The sequence below is a fragment of the Aristolochia californica genome, unplaced genomic scaffold (assembly GCF_029961685.1).
Source record: "Aristolochia californica isolate CCGP_79_NKW_82.1479 unplaced genomic scaffold, dmAriCali1.0.hap1 SCAF_9, whole genome shotgun sequence".
Classification (NCBI taxonomy): domain Eukaryota; kingdom Viridiplantae; phylum Streptophyta; class Magnoliopsida; order Piperales; family Aristolochiaceae; genus Aristolochia; species Aristolochia californica.
Genome location: NW_027182290.1, coordinates 27,903,208 through 27,916,342, shown reverse-complemented (window position 1 = coordinate 27,916,342; position 13,135 = coordinate 27,903,208). Strand labels below are relative to the sequence as shown.

The window sequence follows — 13,135 nt, the reverse complement described above, 5'->3', positions numbered from 1 at the left end:
TTTGGATGTACCTATTTTGTTCATCGGCTTGGAACTTCGGTCGATAAGTTGTCACCTCGGTCTGTCAAATGTGTTTTTTTGGGATATTCTCGTCAACAAAAAGGGTACAAATGTTATGATCCTATTCGACAAAAAAACATGTGTCAGCCGATGTGACCTTTTTTGAACATACTCCATATTTTTCATCATCTACCGAGCTTCCTGTATCACCTGAATCTCCTTCAGACTGTCATGTTCCTATTGCAGTTTTGGATGTACTAGCATCATCGAATTCTTCATTACCTCTTCGTGTTTACAGCCGTCGTTCTCGTACTCCTGCAGTGCCTCCAACAGATACCTCTACAGAGCTCTCTTCTCATGATCCACCAACTTCCTCATTGCCTATAGATCCTGTTGTCTCTGATTTGGACCTGCCTATTAGTCTACGAAAAGGTAAACGGTCTTGTATTTCTCATCCGATATCTAAATATGTGTCACTTGATTTTTTGTCCCCATCTTTCAAGTCCTTTGTTATGTCATTGTCTACTTCCCATATACCTCATTCAGTGTAGGAAGCCTTGTGCTCTCCAGAATGGAAACAAGCTATGGATGATGAGATGAGTGCTTTGGTGTCTTGGGGAACATGGAATCTATGTGATCCACCTGCACCTGCAGGAGCAGCTATTGTGGGGGTGTCGTTGGGTTTATACTATCAAATATAACGTTGATGGCTCTATTGAACGGTACAAAGCTCGACTGGTAGCGAAAGGGTATACGCGAACTTTTGGAGTTAATGTCTTTGAGACATTCTCTCATGTGGCCCGACTTACTTCAGTATGTATCTTAATATTTGTGGCTGTTAATAAGGGTTGGCCTCTCTTTCAACTCGATGTGAAGAATGCCTTTTTATATGGTGATCTACAAGAGGAAGTGATATGGAGCAACCTCCTGGGTATGTTGTTTAGGGGGAGACAAAAAAGGTGTGTAAGCTACAGAAGGCTATTTATGGACTTAAGCAGAGTCCACGGGCTTGGTTTGAAAAGTTTAGTGATGTGGTACTACAATTTGGGTTCTATAGGAGTCATTGTGATCATTCTATGTTCCTACTTAAAAGGAAGACTGGTGTGGTGATTTTGGTTGTCTATGTGGATGATGTTGTGTTATCTGGTGATAATCTTGATGGTATTATAGAAGTTAAACAATATCTGGCTACACATTTTCAGACAAAGGATTTGGGCTCTCTCAAGTACTTCTTTGGCATTGAAGTCGCTCGTAGCAAGCAATGTATTGTTCATTCTCATAGAAAACATATATTGGATATATTACAGGAGTATGGTTTATTAGGTGCTAAACCCATAGACACCCCCATGGAAGTTAATCATAATCTACATGACACCCAGGGTCCTACACTCAAGGATAAAACTCAATACTGACGGTTAGTAGGTAAACTGATCTGTGCTACAGGTACCAGGCCGGATATTTCATTTGTTGTGGGAGTTGTGAGCCAGTTCATGGAAAATCCTCAAAAAGTCCATTTAGAAGCTGCTCAGAGGATTTTGAAGTACTTGAAGGGTGCATCTGGAAAAGGTCTTATGTATACTCATAATGGGAAAATTGATGTACTTGGGTATTCTGATGCTGATTATGCTGGGTGTAAGATGGATAGACGTTCTACATCAGGCTACTGTTGTTTTGTTGGAGGCCACTTGATAAGTTGAAAAAGTAAGAAATAAACAGTTGTGGCTAGGTCCAATGCAGTGGCCGAGTATCGAGCAATGACTCATACAGTTAGTGAGCTTATGTGGATTAAGTATGTGCTTCTTGAGTTTGGTTTTATGTTACTAGACCCTATGATTATGAATTGTGATAACCAGGCAGCCATTTTTATTGCCAACAAACCTGTATTCCATGAGAGAACGAAACATATAGAGGTTGATTGCCACTTCATTAGAGATGCAGTTATGCAGGGGAAGGTGGTAACTCCTTATGTAATAAGGTCTTTAGACCAGTTGGGAGATATATTTATCAAGTCTTGGGGAGATGTGAACATGTATCATTTAGTGACAAGCTGGGATTGTTTGATATCTACTCTCTAGTTTGAGGGGGAGTGTTAAAATACAAGTTCAGGGGTATTTTGGTCATTTATTATATTTTCAATATTACATTTTTCTCTTATAGTATGGCTATTAGATAGAGAATGTCTTATTTTATCTCTAGTTAAATTTTCATTCAATTTAGACATGTATTTTAGGTGATATGTAATTTTGGGTATTGAGGGGCATTTTTGTCCTATTGTAAAATTTCACTTAAACCCTGATTATAAAGAAGAAAGAAGGGCCTTTCTGGCTCGGTTTCCAAGGCAGCAAAGCTGTCTTCTCTTCCAGAAATCCATTTTCTCCCAAATCACCTATTTTTCAATCTACATAAACAATAAGTGTAGTAGTCTCCAACTTTTTTAAGAAATAAACACAAAGTGATCAAAGGAGCTTCTGACAAAACCAAAGTCCAGGCCATAACTTTTTTTTGAGAGAGAATGGTGTGAATGTATTACTGAGAGAAAATATACATACCTTACTGTACAAAGCCTTCCTCCACAACAAGATGTTGAAGGAAAACACCTAATTTAGCCTGATTATCTACTAAGTGATTAGCAGATCTAGGAATATAATTCTAACTACATTGCAATTGAGAAATTAAATTACATATATCCTCAAAAAGATCCCAGTGCCGCCAAGGAGGTTTGCAAGACTTCTTGCACCAATGGATGACAACTTTTGAATCACCTTCGACATAAAGAGGGCCTACCATCCGTTGATGAAAAAGATTTAATCCATTAAATAAACCAGATAGCTCGGCAGTTGTTGAGTCCGATTCACCAATTAGCTCAGAAAAAGAGAGGAGAAGGTTTCCTTTATCGTCATGGATAACCCCTCCATATCCTGCAGGGCCAGGACAACCCAAAACGCTTCCATCGAAATTTAATTTGAAATGGCCTACCGGAGGAGGAGACGAAGTTTTCATAGCCGGAGGGCGGGGAAGGTGAGACATTGCCGCTACAAGTTGCCAATTTCATCGTAAGTTTACTCCTTTGAGATTTTTAAATTCTTTTCGCATAAGAATCCAGGAGGTAACTTGCCCAACAATTTTGTTGCTTAGAATATTTTCTGGAAGAGATTTTCTATTGAACTTCCTGTTATTCCTTTCTTTCCATAGGGCCCAAACGATGAGACCAACATAGCATGAGATTAATAACTTTTCGAGCTTTGGGAGGTGGGCGTTTGTGACCTTGTGAATAGTAGATGTGAGATTTTGAGAGGGACAATATTGCATACTAATTTTGCTAATGAGTCCGGTCCAAATAGAGTGAGCATAATCACAATGCAACAAAATATGGTCTGCAGTTTCAGGGGAGGTTCGGCAAAACGGGCACAGGGGATCCATAACATGTGTTCCCCACGCATTAACGAATCAGATGTTAGGATTTTGTTTTGGCATGCTGTCCAGATGAAAAACTTTGCTCTCGAAGGCACGAGTAAGGACCACGCAATGGTAGATGGATGACAGGATTGAGTAGAGGGGGGAGAGACAAGAGAGTTATAGGCAGTTGAAGTAGAAAACGCACATTTGGGACATGGAGTCCATATCAGTGTTTCTGGAGCATTTCTGATACGAACCGTCAATAATCTCGTGACGAGAGCGGCAACTTCAAGGGTTTCATCATCAGTCAGCGCTCTTCGGAGGTTTAAATTCCACTCACCAGAATTTTGTCTGACCGTAGATATAGTCGCCTCTTTGTTTCTGGGAAGAGAGAAAATTTGACCATGGCTAGTATTGAAACTACTTGGGCCCATCCACCAATTTGTCCAAAATTTTGTCCGACTGCTGGAGATAGTGTAACACTTGACGACGTTTTTGAAAGCAGGTAACAAATGTGCTATCTTTTTCCACACTGGAGATAATTTGTTATACCGTCCTCCTTCTGTCTACCATCCAGAAAACTTTTCTGCTTTTGTCGCCACTATGTTCCGCCAAATCAATGACGGGTGCATATTAAATTTCCAGATCCACTTTATAAGCAAAGCAGAATTTGTTGTTACAGTGTCCCGTATCCCAAGACCACCCTCAACAAGAGGTTTACAAACATCAACCCATTTCACTAGGCAGTATTTTCTTTCCCCATTTTGCCCACCCCATAAAAATCTTCTTTTTAAGAACTCAATTCTATTTCTGACAGAAGCAGGGCAACGGTACAAAGACAAAAAATAAGATGGTATACCATGAAGACAAGACTACCGGCTTTGGACAAAAATTTTCCTCTCTAGGAGGCAAGTCTACCTTCAAGACGCTCAATGACTGGGTGCCAAACAGATTTTGAATGTAAGACAGAGGAAAGAGGAAGTCCCAAATACGTGCCCGGAGGAGAAGCAACTTTACAACCCAAATAATTAGCCATGGAATTTAGAACCGAAGGATCAATATTGTAACCCACAATAGATGATTTAGCCCTACTTACCTTTTGTCCAGAAGATAGCTCAAAAAGGTTGAGCAGAGCTTTCAAGTGGGAGATCTGACTCAAGGTACCTTCTCCAAAGAGAATAGTATCATCAGCATACTGCAATAGTGGAATATCTTGGCTTGGGTCGTTAGAGACAGGATTAAGCCAACCCGTTCTTTTAGCAAACCGGACCATTGAGGCAAGATGTTCCCCGATGAGATTGAAGAGGAAAGGGGACAGAGGGTCACCTTGTTTGATTCCTCTTGTAGCTTTGAAGTAACCACAGGGCTTTCCATTTACTAGGACAGAATATGATGCAGTAGAGATACAACTTCTCATCCAAAATTTCCATCAAGTCCCAAAACCCATTCTATCTAAAAGGTAATCAATTAATTTCCAGTTTGCTCGGTCAAAAGCCTTTTCAAAGTCAATTTTTAGGACGAATCTGGGCCGATTTGATTTTTTGAAGGAGTCTAGGAATTCATGGGCAGCTATGGAGGAGTCCAAAATATTTCTATGACGGATAAAAGCACTTTGGCAAGGACTTATGATTTTGGAGAGGTGGATCCTAAGACGTTTTGCAAGCAGACGGACAATGATTTTATAATAACTAGTGGTGAGACTGTTTGGTCTAAAGTCTTGTGGAAGGTTAGAGGAGGATTTTTTTGGGATAAGAGCAATGAAAGAAGCCCCTACAACCTTATGGGTGATGCCGACTTGGTGGAAATTTTGTACAAACACATACATCTGATTTGTTTAAGCATAACTACTCCACTAAACTTGTCAAATTACATTGTGAGACTTGTTTAAGCCTATAAATGATTTTCTTGAGACGACAAACGTTACTGGTCTCCTTGTGAGCAACAAATGCAGGATGTTACTCCATATATGCTTCATCATGTAGATCTCCATAAAGAAATTATTCTTGATATCGAGTTGGAACAGACTCCTTATTGACAGCCTAGGAAGGTGCTGCTAGAATACAACAATTGAGGCCGACAAGTCTCTAATTTCATCACAAGTCTATCTCAAATGCCATATGAGGGGGAGGCATTATCTAACATCCAACTAATCACCGTCTTTAAATTTCCTTCTATAATAACTAGAGCTAAGAATCTTTGCTTGTAAAAACGAATTCCTTGCAAGAGAGCTCTGATTTTTCTGCACCAAAGAAATTGCTGATCTCGATGGAACTATAGAAAACTAGAAGGACAGACTTCGAGTGGAACAAGGCCTCCAATTCCAGCCGGATTGGGATACCTATTGAACTAGCATCAAAGTTAAGTTTCAATGAGCCTTGGTTTTGAGAATATTAAAGGGTGTAATCCTTTTTAAGTTGGGGCCATTGGGTTGATTAAGTAGCAAAGCACTTAGAACTGTATCACTCCAAAATCATTTGGGGTACCATCATATTGAAAAGGAGAGCTCAAGCTGTGTCTAAGAGATGTCGGTTTTTATGCTCACCTCCCCATTTTGTTGAGGGGGTTTACATATCCCATATTGGGAAGAAAAGTGCACAAAATTGGGGGCTCATCTACTCACTAGCATTATCTGATCTCGGTGTTTTGATTGGCTGGCCAAATTGGGATCTAATCTCATGATAAAAATTCTGGAATACATGATACACGATTTGATGGTGACTTCACTAGAAAAACGAATTTAAGCTCTGATACCATGACAAAATATGTCGAACATGGTAATTGTATCGAAGATTGAATGAGAAACGAATTACAATGATTCATATGTACAATAGAGTGTCACTATATTAGGTAACTACCTAATCTTGGAACTACAAATAAGAATCAAATCAAAATCTAATCTATTCCGTGCAAATCAGGAATTATAATCACTAGAGAAAGTCAAATATTCACAGTTATACACGAACGGTATTGTCTCACATGCTGCACATTCTGTATTCACAGCTGTACACGGATTGTATTTTCGCACATGCTGTACATGCTATATTCACAGCTATACATGGACTATATTTTCCCCATGCAGTATTCACAGCTGTACATGGACTATATTTTCCCACCAAGATAATTAATTACTTCAAAACCTTCTCTCGTTGCCAAATTAAATTAGGTTTGAATTTTTATCTCCATTGTTGCCAATTACCATGTTCCCTTTTTTAGCTAGATATTAAAAATGCCTTTCTGAACGACGATCTCCATGTGGTTGTGTTTATGGAATAACCACTTGAATTTGTGTTGAAGGGAGAACAAGGTGTTTTGATAAAGTTTTACTGAATATCATCTTGTTCAGAGAATATATTTCGACTTCAAACTACTACAATTTATGGTAGGTCCCCCACCCCGTCATTAACTCGAGCTTGAGTTAGAGCCAAGCTCAAGCTCTCTAAAATATGTTCGATCCAAGTTCAAGGTTAGTGATTGGCTCCGATTTGAGCTTGAGTTTACTTTCAAGCTTGGCTTGGCTTGCCTCGGTTTGATGCCACCCCTATTGTGGTTGACCATTTTGTATAAACTTCTCAAAGAATGGTACTAACGACTAATCTATGTAGACGGCATTGTCATTGCTGGCAATAAGGATGAGATCAATAGGACAAAGAACCATTTACATAAAAACATTCGAGCAAAGAATTTGGGAATATTCAATTAGTTTTTAAATATTGAAATTGTGTTGTCTCGGTTAGGTATGATTCTTTCTGGAATTTTTTCTTGACTTTTTGAAGGAGATAGGGATGTAGGGATGCAGGTGGGTTAACACACCTATGGAACTAAATGTCAAGATAACAACTAACGCTGAATGAGGTAGAATGTATGACAATGCATACATGTTTCAAAGGCCTGTGGGCAAACTATTTACAGTCACAAGATGTTTGTGTTAAAGCCAATACATACACTCTCCACATGACTCTTATTAAATATGTTAAAATACAAGAAGTACGATAAAAGGTTACTGAACAATTTAAGGATTTAGTTATATGACTCATAGACAAGAGATTAACTGGAAACTTTGGTACAAATAAAACAGAATCTAAGGATATTTGTGGAGTAGTGTGAACTATATACCCTCCCCCTGAACGGGAGAGGTGGATCTATCAACTAAATTAACTCAACGATATGAATGAGATGGACTAATGGATTGAAATAGGGAGGGCATACCTGACATGTGTGTAGAGGCTTCTGAATTTATGATCCAAGTGGGGGAATGAGACAAATTCAGTGCATTCATACCTGTACTAGCCATCGTGGCACTCACTAAGGAAAAATGAGTCTCGGTAGTCTAAGAAGCAGTAGATGAAGCAATCAGTTGACCCAATCGCTGTAATAACTGCTGAATTTCCTCATGGAATCCAGTGTGTGAGGAGGCGTCCTTATCTGTGACTATAGAGTTGGCCCAGGTAGGTTTACCAAATTTTTTCTAGCATTTCTCAGAAATATGATTAGTCCTACAACAATAAACACATTTCCGATCCCCCAGATTATTTTGGCCACAGCCACGGCCACGGTTTATGTAAGAGCGACCTCTACCTCTATTATTACCACCATGTAATTGACCATCAGGCTTACCAGTAGAAGATTGAAGGTTAAGAGCAGCTGCTTTTGAGAGGGCTCCACCTGACCCATTCTTATTTACAACTACACCTTCAGCACGAAGAACTCTGTTAAAGGCTTGCTCAAGAGTGGTCACATCCTCATTGACCAATAACTGGGCTCTAATAGTATCATACTCATGCCCCAAACTATCCAAAAATCGGGGTACTTGAATCTAATTTTCCTTCTTACGAATGTCTTCAACATTCATAGTAAAAGGATGGAATGTACTAATCTCCTGTAGTATTCCCTTCATCTCAGTGAAATAATCTGTCACTGATCTACCTCTACGCTTCATATGAAGGAACTTCACATATAACTCATAGATCCTTGACAAATTACTTTTTTGAGACAAAATGGAAGCCAATGTAGTCCACATTGCCTTAGTAATATTACAACTCAAAATTTGATCACTAAATCTGGATTTCATACTGTTGACCAACCAGGTCATTACTAAATTATCTTCTACCACCCAATCTTCAGTAACAGGTACCGGAGGATCATCATTTATATACTTTGCCATTTTTCTAGCCCCCTCGAATACATCAAAACGGATCTAGACCAGTTTATATAATTTGATCCATTCAACCAGATCGTAGGTATCTGAATGGACCTAGAGAACTTCACATCTGAGCTCTCAGCCGTCCTTTGGACAACAACCTGTGTGCTGGAATCAGCCATTTAATATCACCAAACACCACAATTCAGTACACTAGAGTGTCAATTAACCAAAGGGAAGCAACCCAAATTTTTATGCTTGCGTAGTCAAGTGGGCCCCACACCGAATTCAATTAGGGCAATTTAGCACCAAATTCATTCAATTTAGAACCAATAGTGATCAATTCTAGCAATTGAGACCATACATCGATGAAAGAATGACCTAATTGCAAGAAACCAGGATGGCGTAGGCTATATAGATGATGACACAAGCATTGGGTTGATGACACAGGCAGATTTGAGAAATTTCCTCAAATTGGGATCATCAAAAACTTCTAAATCCCAACAATTAATCAAATAGAAGCAGTAATCATTAGCCAATAGGCAAAGATAGGTAGAAAATGAATTTTTACCTTACCAGTCCATAACTCTGGGAAAAACCTTCAAGGAGATTGCTGAAAATGGAGAGAAGATCCACAAAATCGAAAGAAACTTGCCCAAGACTTGCGTTACACCTAAAATTATTTACTTGTAGAACCATAAAAGAAGGCCTACACTTAAAATTATCCACTTGTTGAGCCACAAAAAGGGCCTACACCTAAATTATCCACTTTAAGAGCCACAAAAGAGGGCTTACATATGGGGGGGGTGTTAAGGAATAGTCCCACACGGATTAGTGAGTACAAAGATCTTGAGTTTATTAGTTGGGAAAGAGGTTTCCTAAGTTGGCTAGTCATTTTGGGATGGGCCTTGGACCCAACTTTACAAGATAACTTTAGAATGATTTTAAGGTATTTGAAGAAAGCCTTAGGGAAAGGAATGTTATACAAATCTCATAGTCATGTGCAGATAGAAAGATTTGTAAATGCAAGTTGGGCTCGTTTGCCAAATGATAGGAAGTCTATGAGGTATTGCACCCTAGTTGTAGGAAGTTTGGTTACATGGTGAAGCAAAAAACCAGATGTTATAACAATATTAAATTCTGGAGCAGAATACAAGGCCATGGTTCCTGCAGGCTATGAAATGATCTGGTTGAAATCCTTGCTTGTGGAGTTAACAGTTGTCTATTGGTGGAGTGATGCAATTTTATTGTGATAATCAAACAACTATTAATATTGCCAATAACTTAGTTTTTCATGAGCAGACCAAACATATTGAAGTAGATTATCATTTCTTACATGAAAAAGTAAAAAATCATATTATCTATCTAATATGCTTCAGCATAACACCAGCCAGCACATATATTTCCAAGGTTTTGCCATCTGCTCAATTGCATTCAATTTGTGACAAGCTGGGCATCTATTACTTATACGCTCCAATTGGAAGGGGACGGTGTTCACATATCTGAAGGCTTTTAGGCGACTTAAGATTAGAGATATAATGTAATTAGGGTATGTTAAGATTACAGACAATTTAATTAGGATATGTAAGTTGAGTCCCAATAGGATTAAGACCTTTGAAATTTCTATTATACAAAAATGAATGTGGGAAACGAGACTTATCTCAGTCTCCTGTTTTCCTCTTTGGCTTCTTTCCTCCACTCTCTCACTCTCCCTCTCCCTCTCCCTCTCTCTCACAATATTGCTTCTTCTTTTCTGCTATACACTTTCCGATAAACAATGAGGCTTTAAAGTTGATTACAGGAATATGTAGAAATATCTTCGCAAGCTTTGATTTCCACTCTAATACAATGTAAAGTTGTAGACTTAGGTTAAGATAGAGAGAGGAAGAGAGAAAAGAATGTTGCCGTAGAAAGGAGAGAGTAGCGGTTAGGGGTTCAGTTTGACCCCTTCTACATTCAGTGAAAGCAGTATAAAATGACAAAATTACCCTCTATTGATTACTTTCATCACATCATAATTCTGAGACAGTAAACAGTAAACTAATCACATTTAAGTGTACATGCTGAGACTAAGCTACTCGTGGATAAAATGACCGGTATGCCCCTAGAGTACATTATTCAACAGTAATGTATTGGGGAAATTGAATGGAAATTTCCAAGTGAAAATTTAGTAATAGTTATTTTGAATTTGGAGATGTTATACAATACAAAAGCAGGATGTTGCTCCTGCACTGCGAAGCATCTTAGACAAGGCCATTTGTGCCCATTAACGGAAGTGACACAATTCAGTCCTTCACGGTGATTTTGCATTATATAGAAGTGCCACCTATTCTTTACTATACATTTCTGTTTAATTTCTTGACAGGTGTGTGCGTGTCACTGACATTGGGGTAATTGCGGTTGCCCAAAGTTGCACCTCTCTTGAACTTCTTAGGTAAATATGAGGAGCTTTGTGTAACTCGAAATTAGGGATTTATACATGTTATATGATTGATGGGTTGGATTTCAATGAAATGCAGTTTGTTTGGGATCATTGGTGTGACAGACAAGTGTTTAGAAGTTCTCTCTACATTCTGCTCAAGCACACTGACAACCCTCGATGTGAATGGGTGCACTGGGATAAAGGTCGGTATCGTTTTTTACATACACCATTCGTCTCATTTGCTCCAAAGTCAAGTGGCAGCAATTGGGAACCTCATGGTCAGGAAAAATGAAAAGTTAACCTTGAGTTTTTATTAAATTTCACAGAGACGAAGCCGGCAAAAACTTCTCCAGTTGTTTCCAAATTTGAATTGCTTCAAGGTGCACAGCTAAGAAAATTTATGAGCTCCAAACATGGTTGATCTTTGAGTATCTACTGTGCTTTCTACTTCTTAATTCATTAGAATTATACTTTTCCCAAGTAGAAGCTAACAGTAGTCTCTGAAAATTTGAAATTGAACTGCTGAAGTGCTTTCTGTTTCCTAATGTGCTTCTAAGTTTTGTAAGATTTAAAAGTTCAGGTCTTTTAGATAATTATTCAAAGAAAAAGAAAGTCTTGTATACGGACTAGTTAATAGTTTGTGACATCTGCAGTCTATGGATAAATACATAAACAAAATGAATTCATAACTTGCTTCAAAGATGGATTTTGCTCTTTTGTATCTTGCTGAGAAGTTGCAATACGGCCCTTCATGAAAATCAAGCCTATAAGTCATTTGAATTAGGATTGGCACCTCAGCTTATAGAAGCTGAAAGGAATCGAAGATATTGTGGCCACAGAATCCATATTTCTGTCTACATGTTTAAGATTTTATTATGCAAAGGCCAAAAGTCCCAAGGGGGTTTAATGCCTGTAGAGAACCTTTGAACAACAATTGTGCGGAATTCCTTCAACAATGAAAGGCAAATGAAAATGCCGCTTATTGATTTTCAAACTTATACTCATGGCTGTCATACTTACAATTCCTTATGAGGTACTAACTTCTTTACTGCTACTTACACTCTTTTGTATTCTGTCATCCTTTAAAGATTAGTGGACATTATCTTCACTTGTCAAACAGCTACAACATTAATAAATATGAATACAGAATTACAAACATCATTCAGATCATGATGAAGAGCAATTACATGGATGTAACTTAAGATTCCAAAGTAAAGTTTGGCTAAAAACATCTAATGCATCAAAACTTGTCTCATACTAAAAACTTAATTTACCAATACTAAAAACACATGTACCATCTAAGTCTTCTTGCCACTTTCTTAGGTTCTTCTTCTAGGCTTGTTTTTCGGCTTGCACTGCTTCATCTTCTCTTCCTTGTGGCAATTCATCCTTCACTTTAATCTTTATAGGCCTAGAAATTCCAATTGGGTGTTGGATATTGGAAGCCACATTACCATTAGAGCTTGATGACTCATTCGTAGACTACAAATCCCTTTTCTAGTCCCTTTTCTACTCACTACCCATTTGATCAAGAAGTTGTGCCAAGTTCACATCCATGGCATCCACCATGTTTTTGAGTTGCATCACTTCTTCAAGTTCCCCATTCGATTAAGAAGTTGTGCCAAGTTCTCATCCATGGCATCGACCTTGTTTTTGAGTTGCATCACTTCTTCTTCAAGTTCCCCATTCTTCTCATCAGCTTGCTATAGCTTAGAGCTCTTCAGAGATTGTGAACTCTTTTTTCTTTCTCCTGCCTTCAGGGATCAATTTGTCCTTATTCCTTTTCTTTTCTTCAGCCACTTTACTTGATCCAACACCCTCTCTCTTGAGAATACCATGCACTAAGTAGGTTGTGGTAATTCCTTGAACCTTCTTTAGTTCAATTTCGTATATTTCAATATCATGATTCATGAGCAAATGCGTCAAATGTCATATATGAATTTCATCTATCCTACAGTAGTAAATGACATAACAAGAAAAACTCTTAGATTCATCTTCTCTTTCTTCACACAAGCACTCTATTTTTTAGACTGAATGTACCATCGATAGTGGTGATAAGAATTGTGCATGGAATTCTTAACAACTTGTCCAAATTTTGACTTGTAAAGGATTTTTCTTGCTTAGCTCATATTGATTTCTTTTATAGTCGTCATTGACTCTTTTTTTGGGGTAGCATCCAA

At 38.3% G+C, this 13,135-nt stretch overlaps 1 protein-coding gene across 2 annotated transcripts in view; it reads left to right on the top strand.

Moving 5' to 3' along the window:
• Positions 1-11,695, top strand: part of LOC137941525 (F-box protein At3g58530) — a 32,952-nt gene extending 21,257 nt beyond the window's left edge. Inside the window, exons 10-12 of one of the 2 annotated variants that reach the window (XM_068786977.1) lie at positions 10,899-10,967; positions 11,053-11,158; positions 11,282-11,695. In XM_068786977.1, the coding sequence (XP_068643078.1) occupies positions 10,899-10,967; positions 11,053-11,158; positions 11,282-11,347 (241 nt within the window). In that variant the 3' untranslated portion in view covers positions 11,348-11,695. The remainder of the gene's footprint in view (positions 1-10,898; positions 10,968-11,052; positions 11,159-11,281) is intronic. The other variant, XM_068786978.1, reaches the window with a different exon arrangement.
• The last annotated feature ends 1,440 nt before the right edge of the window (positions 11,696-13,135 follow it).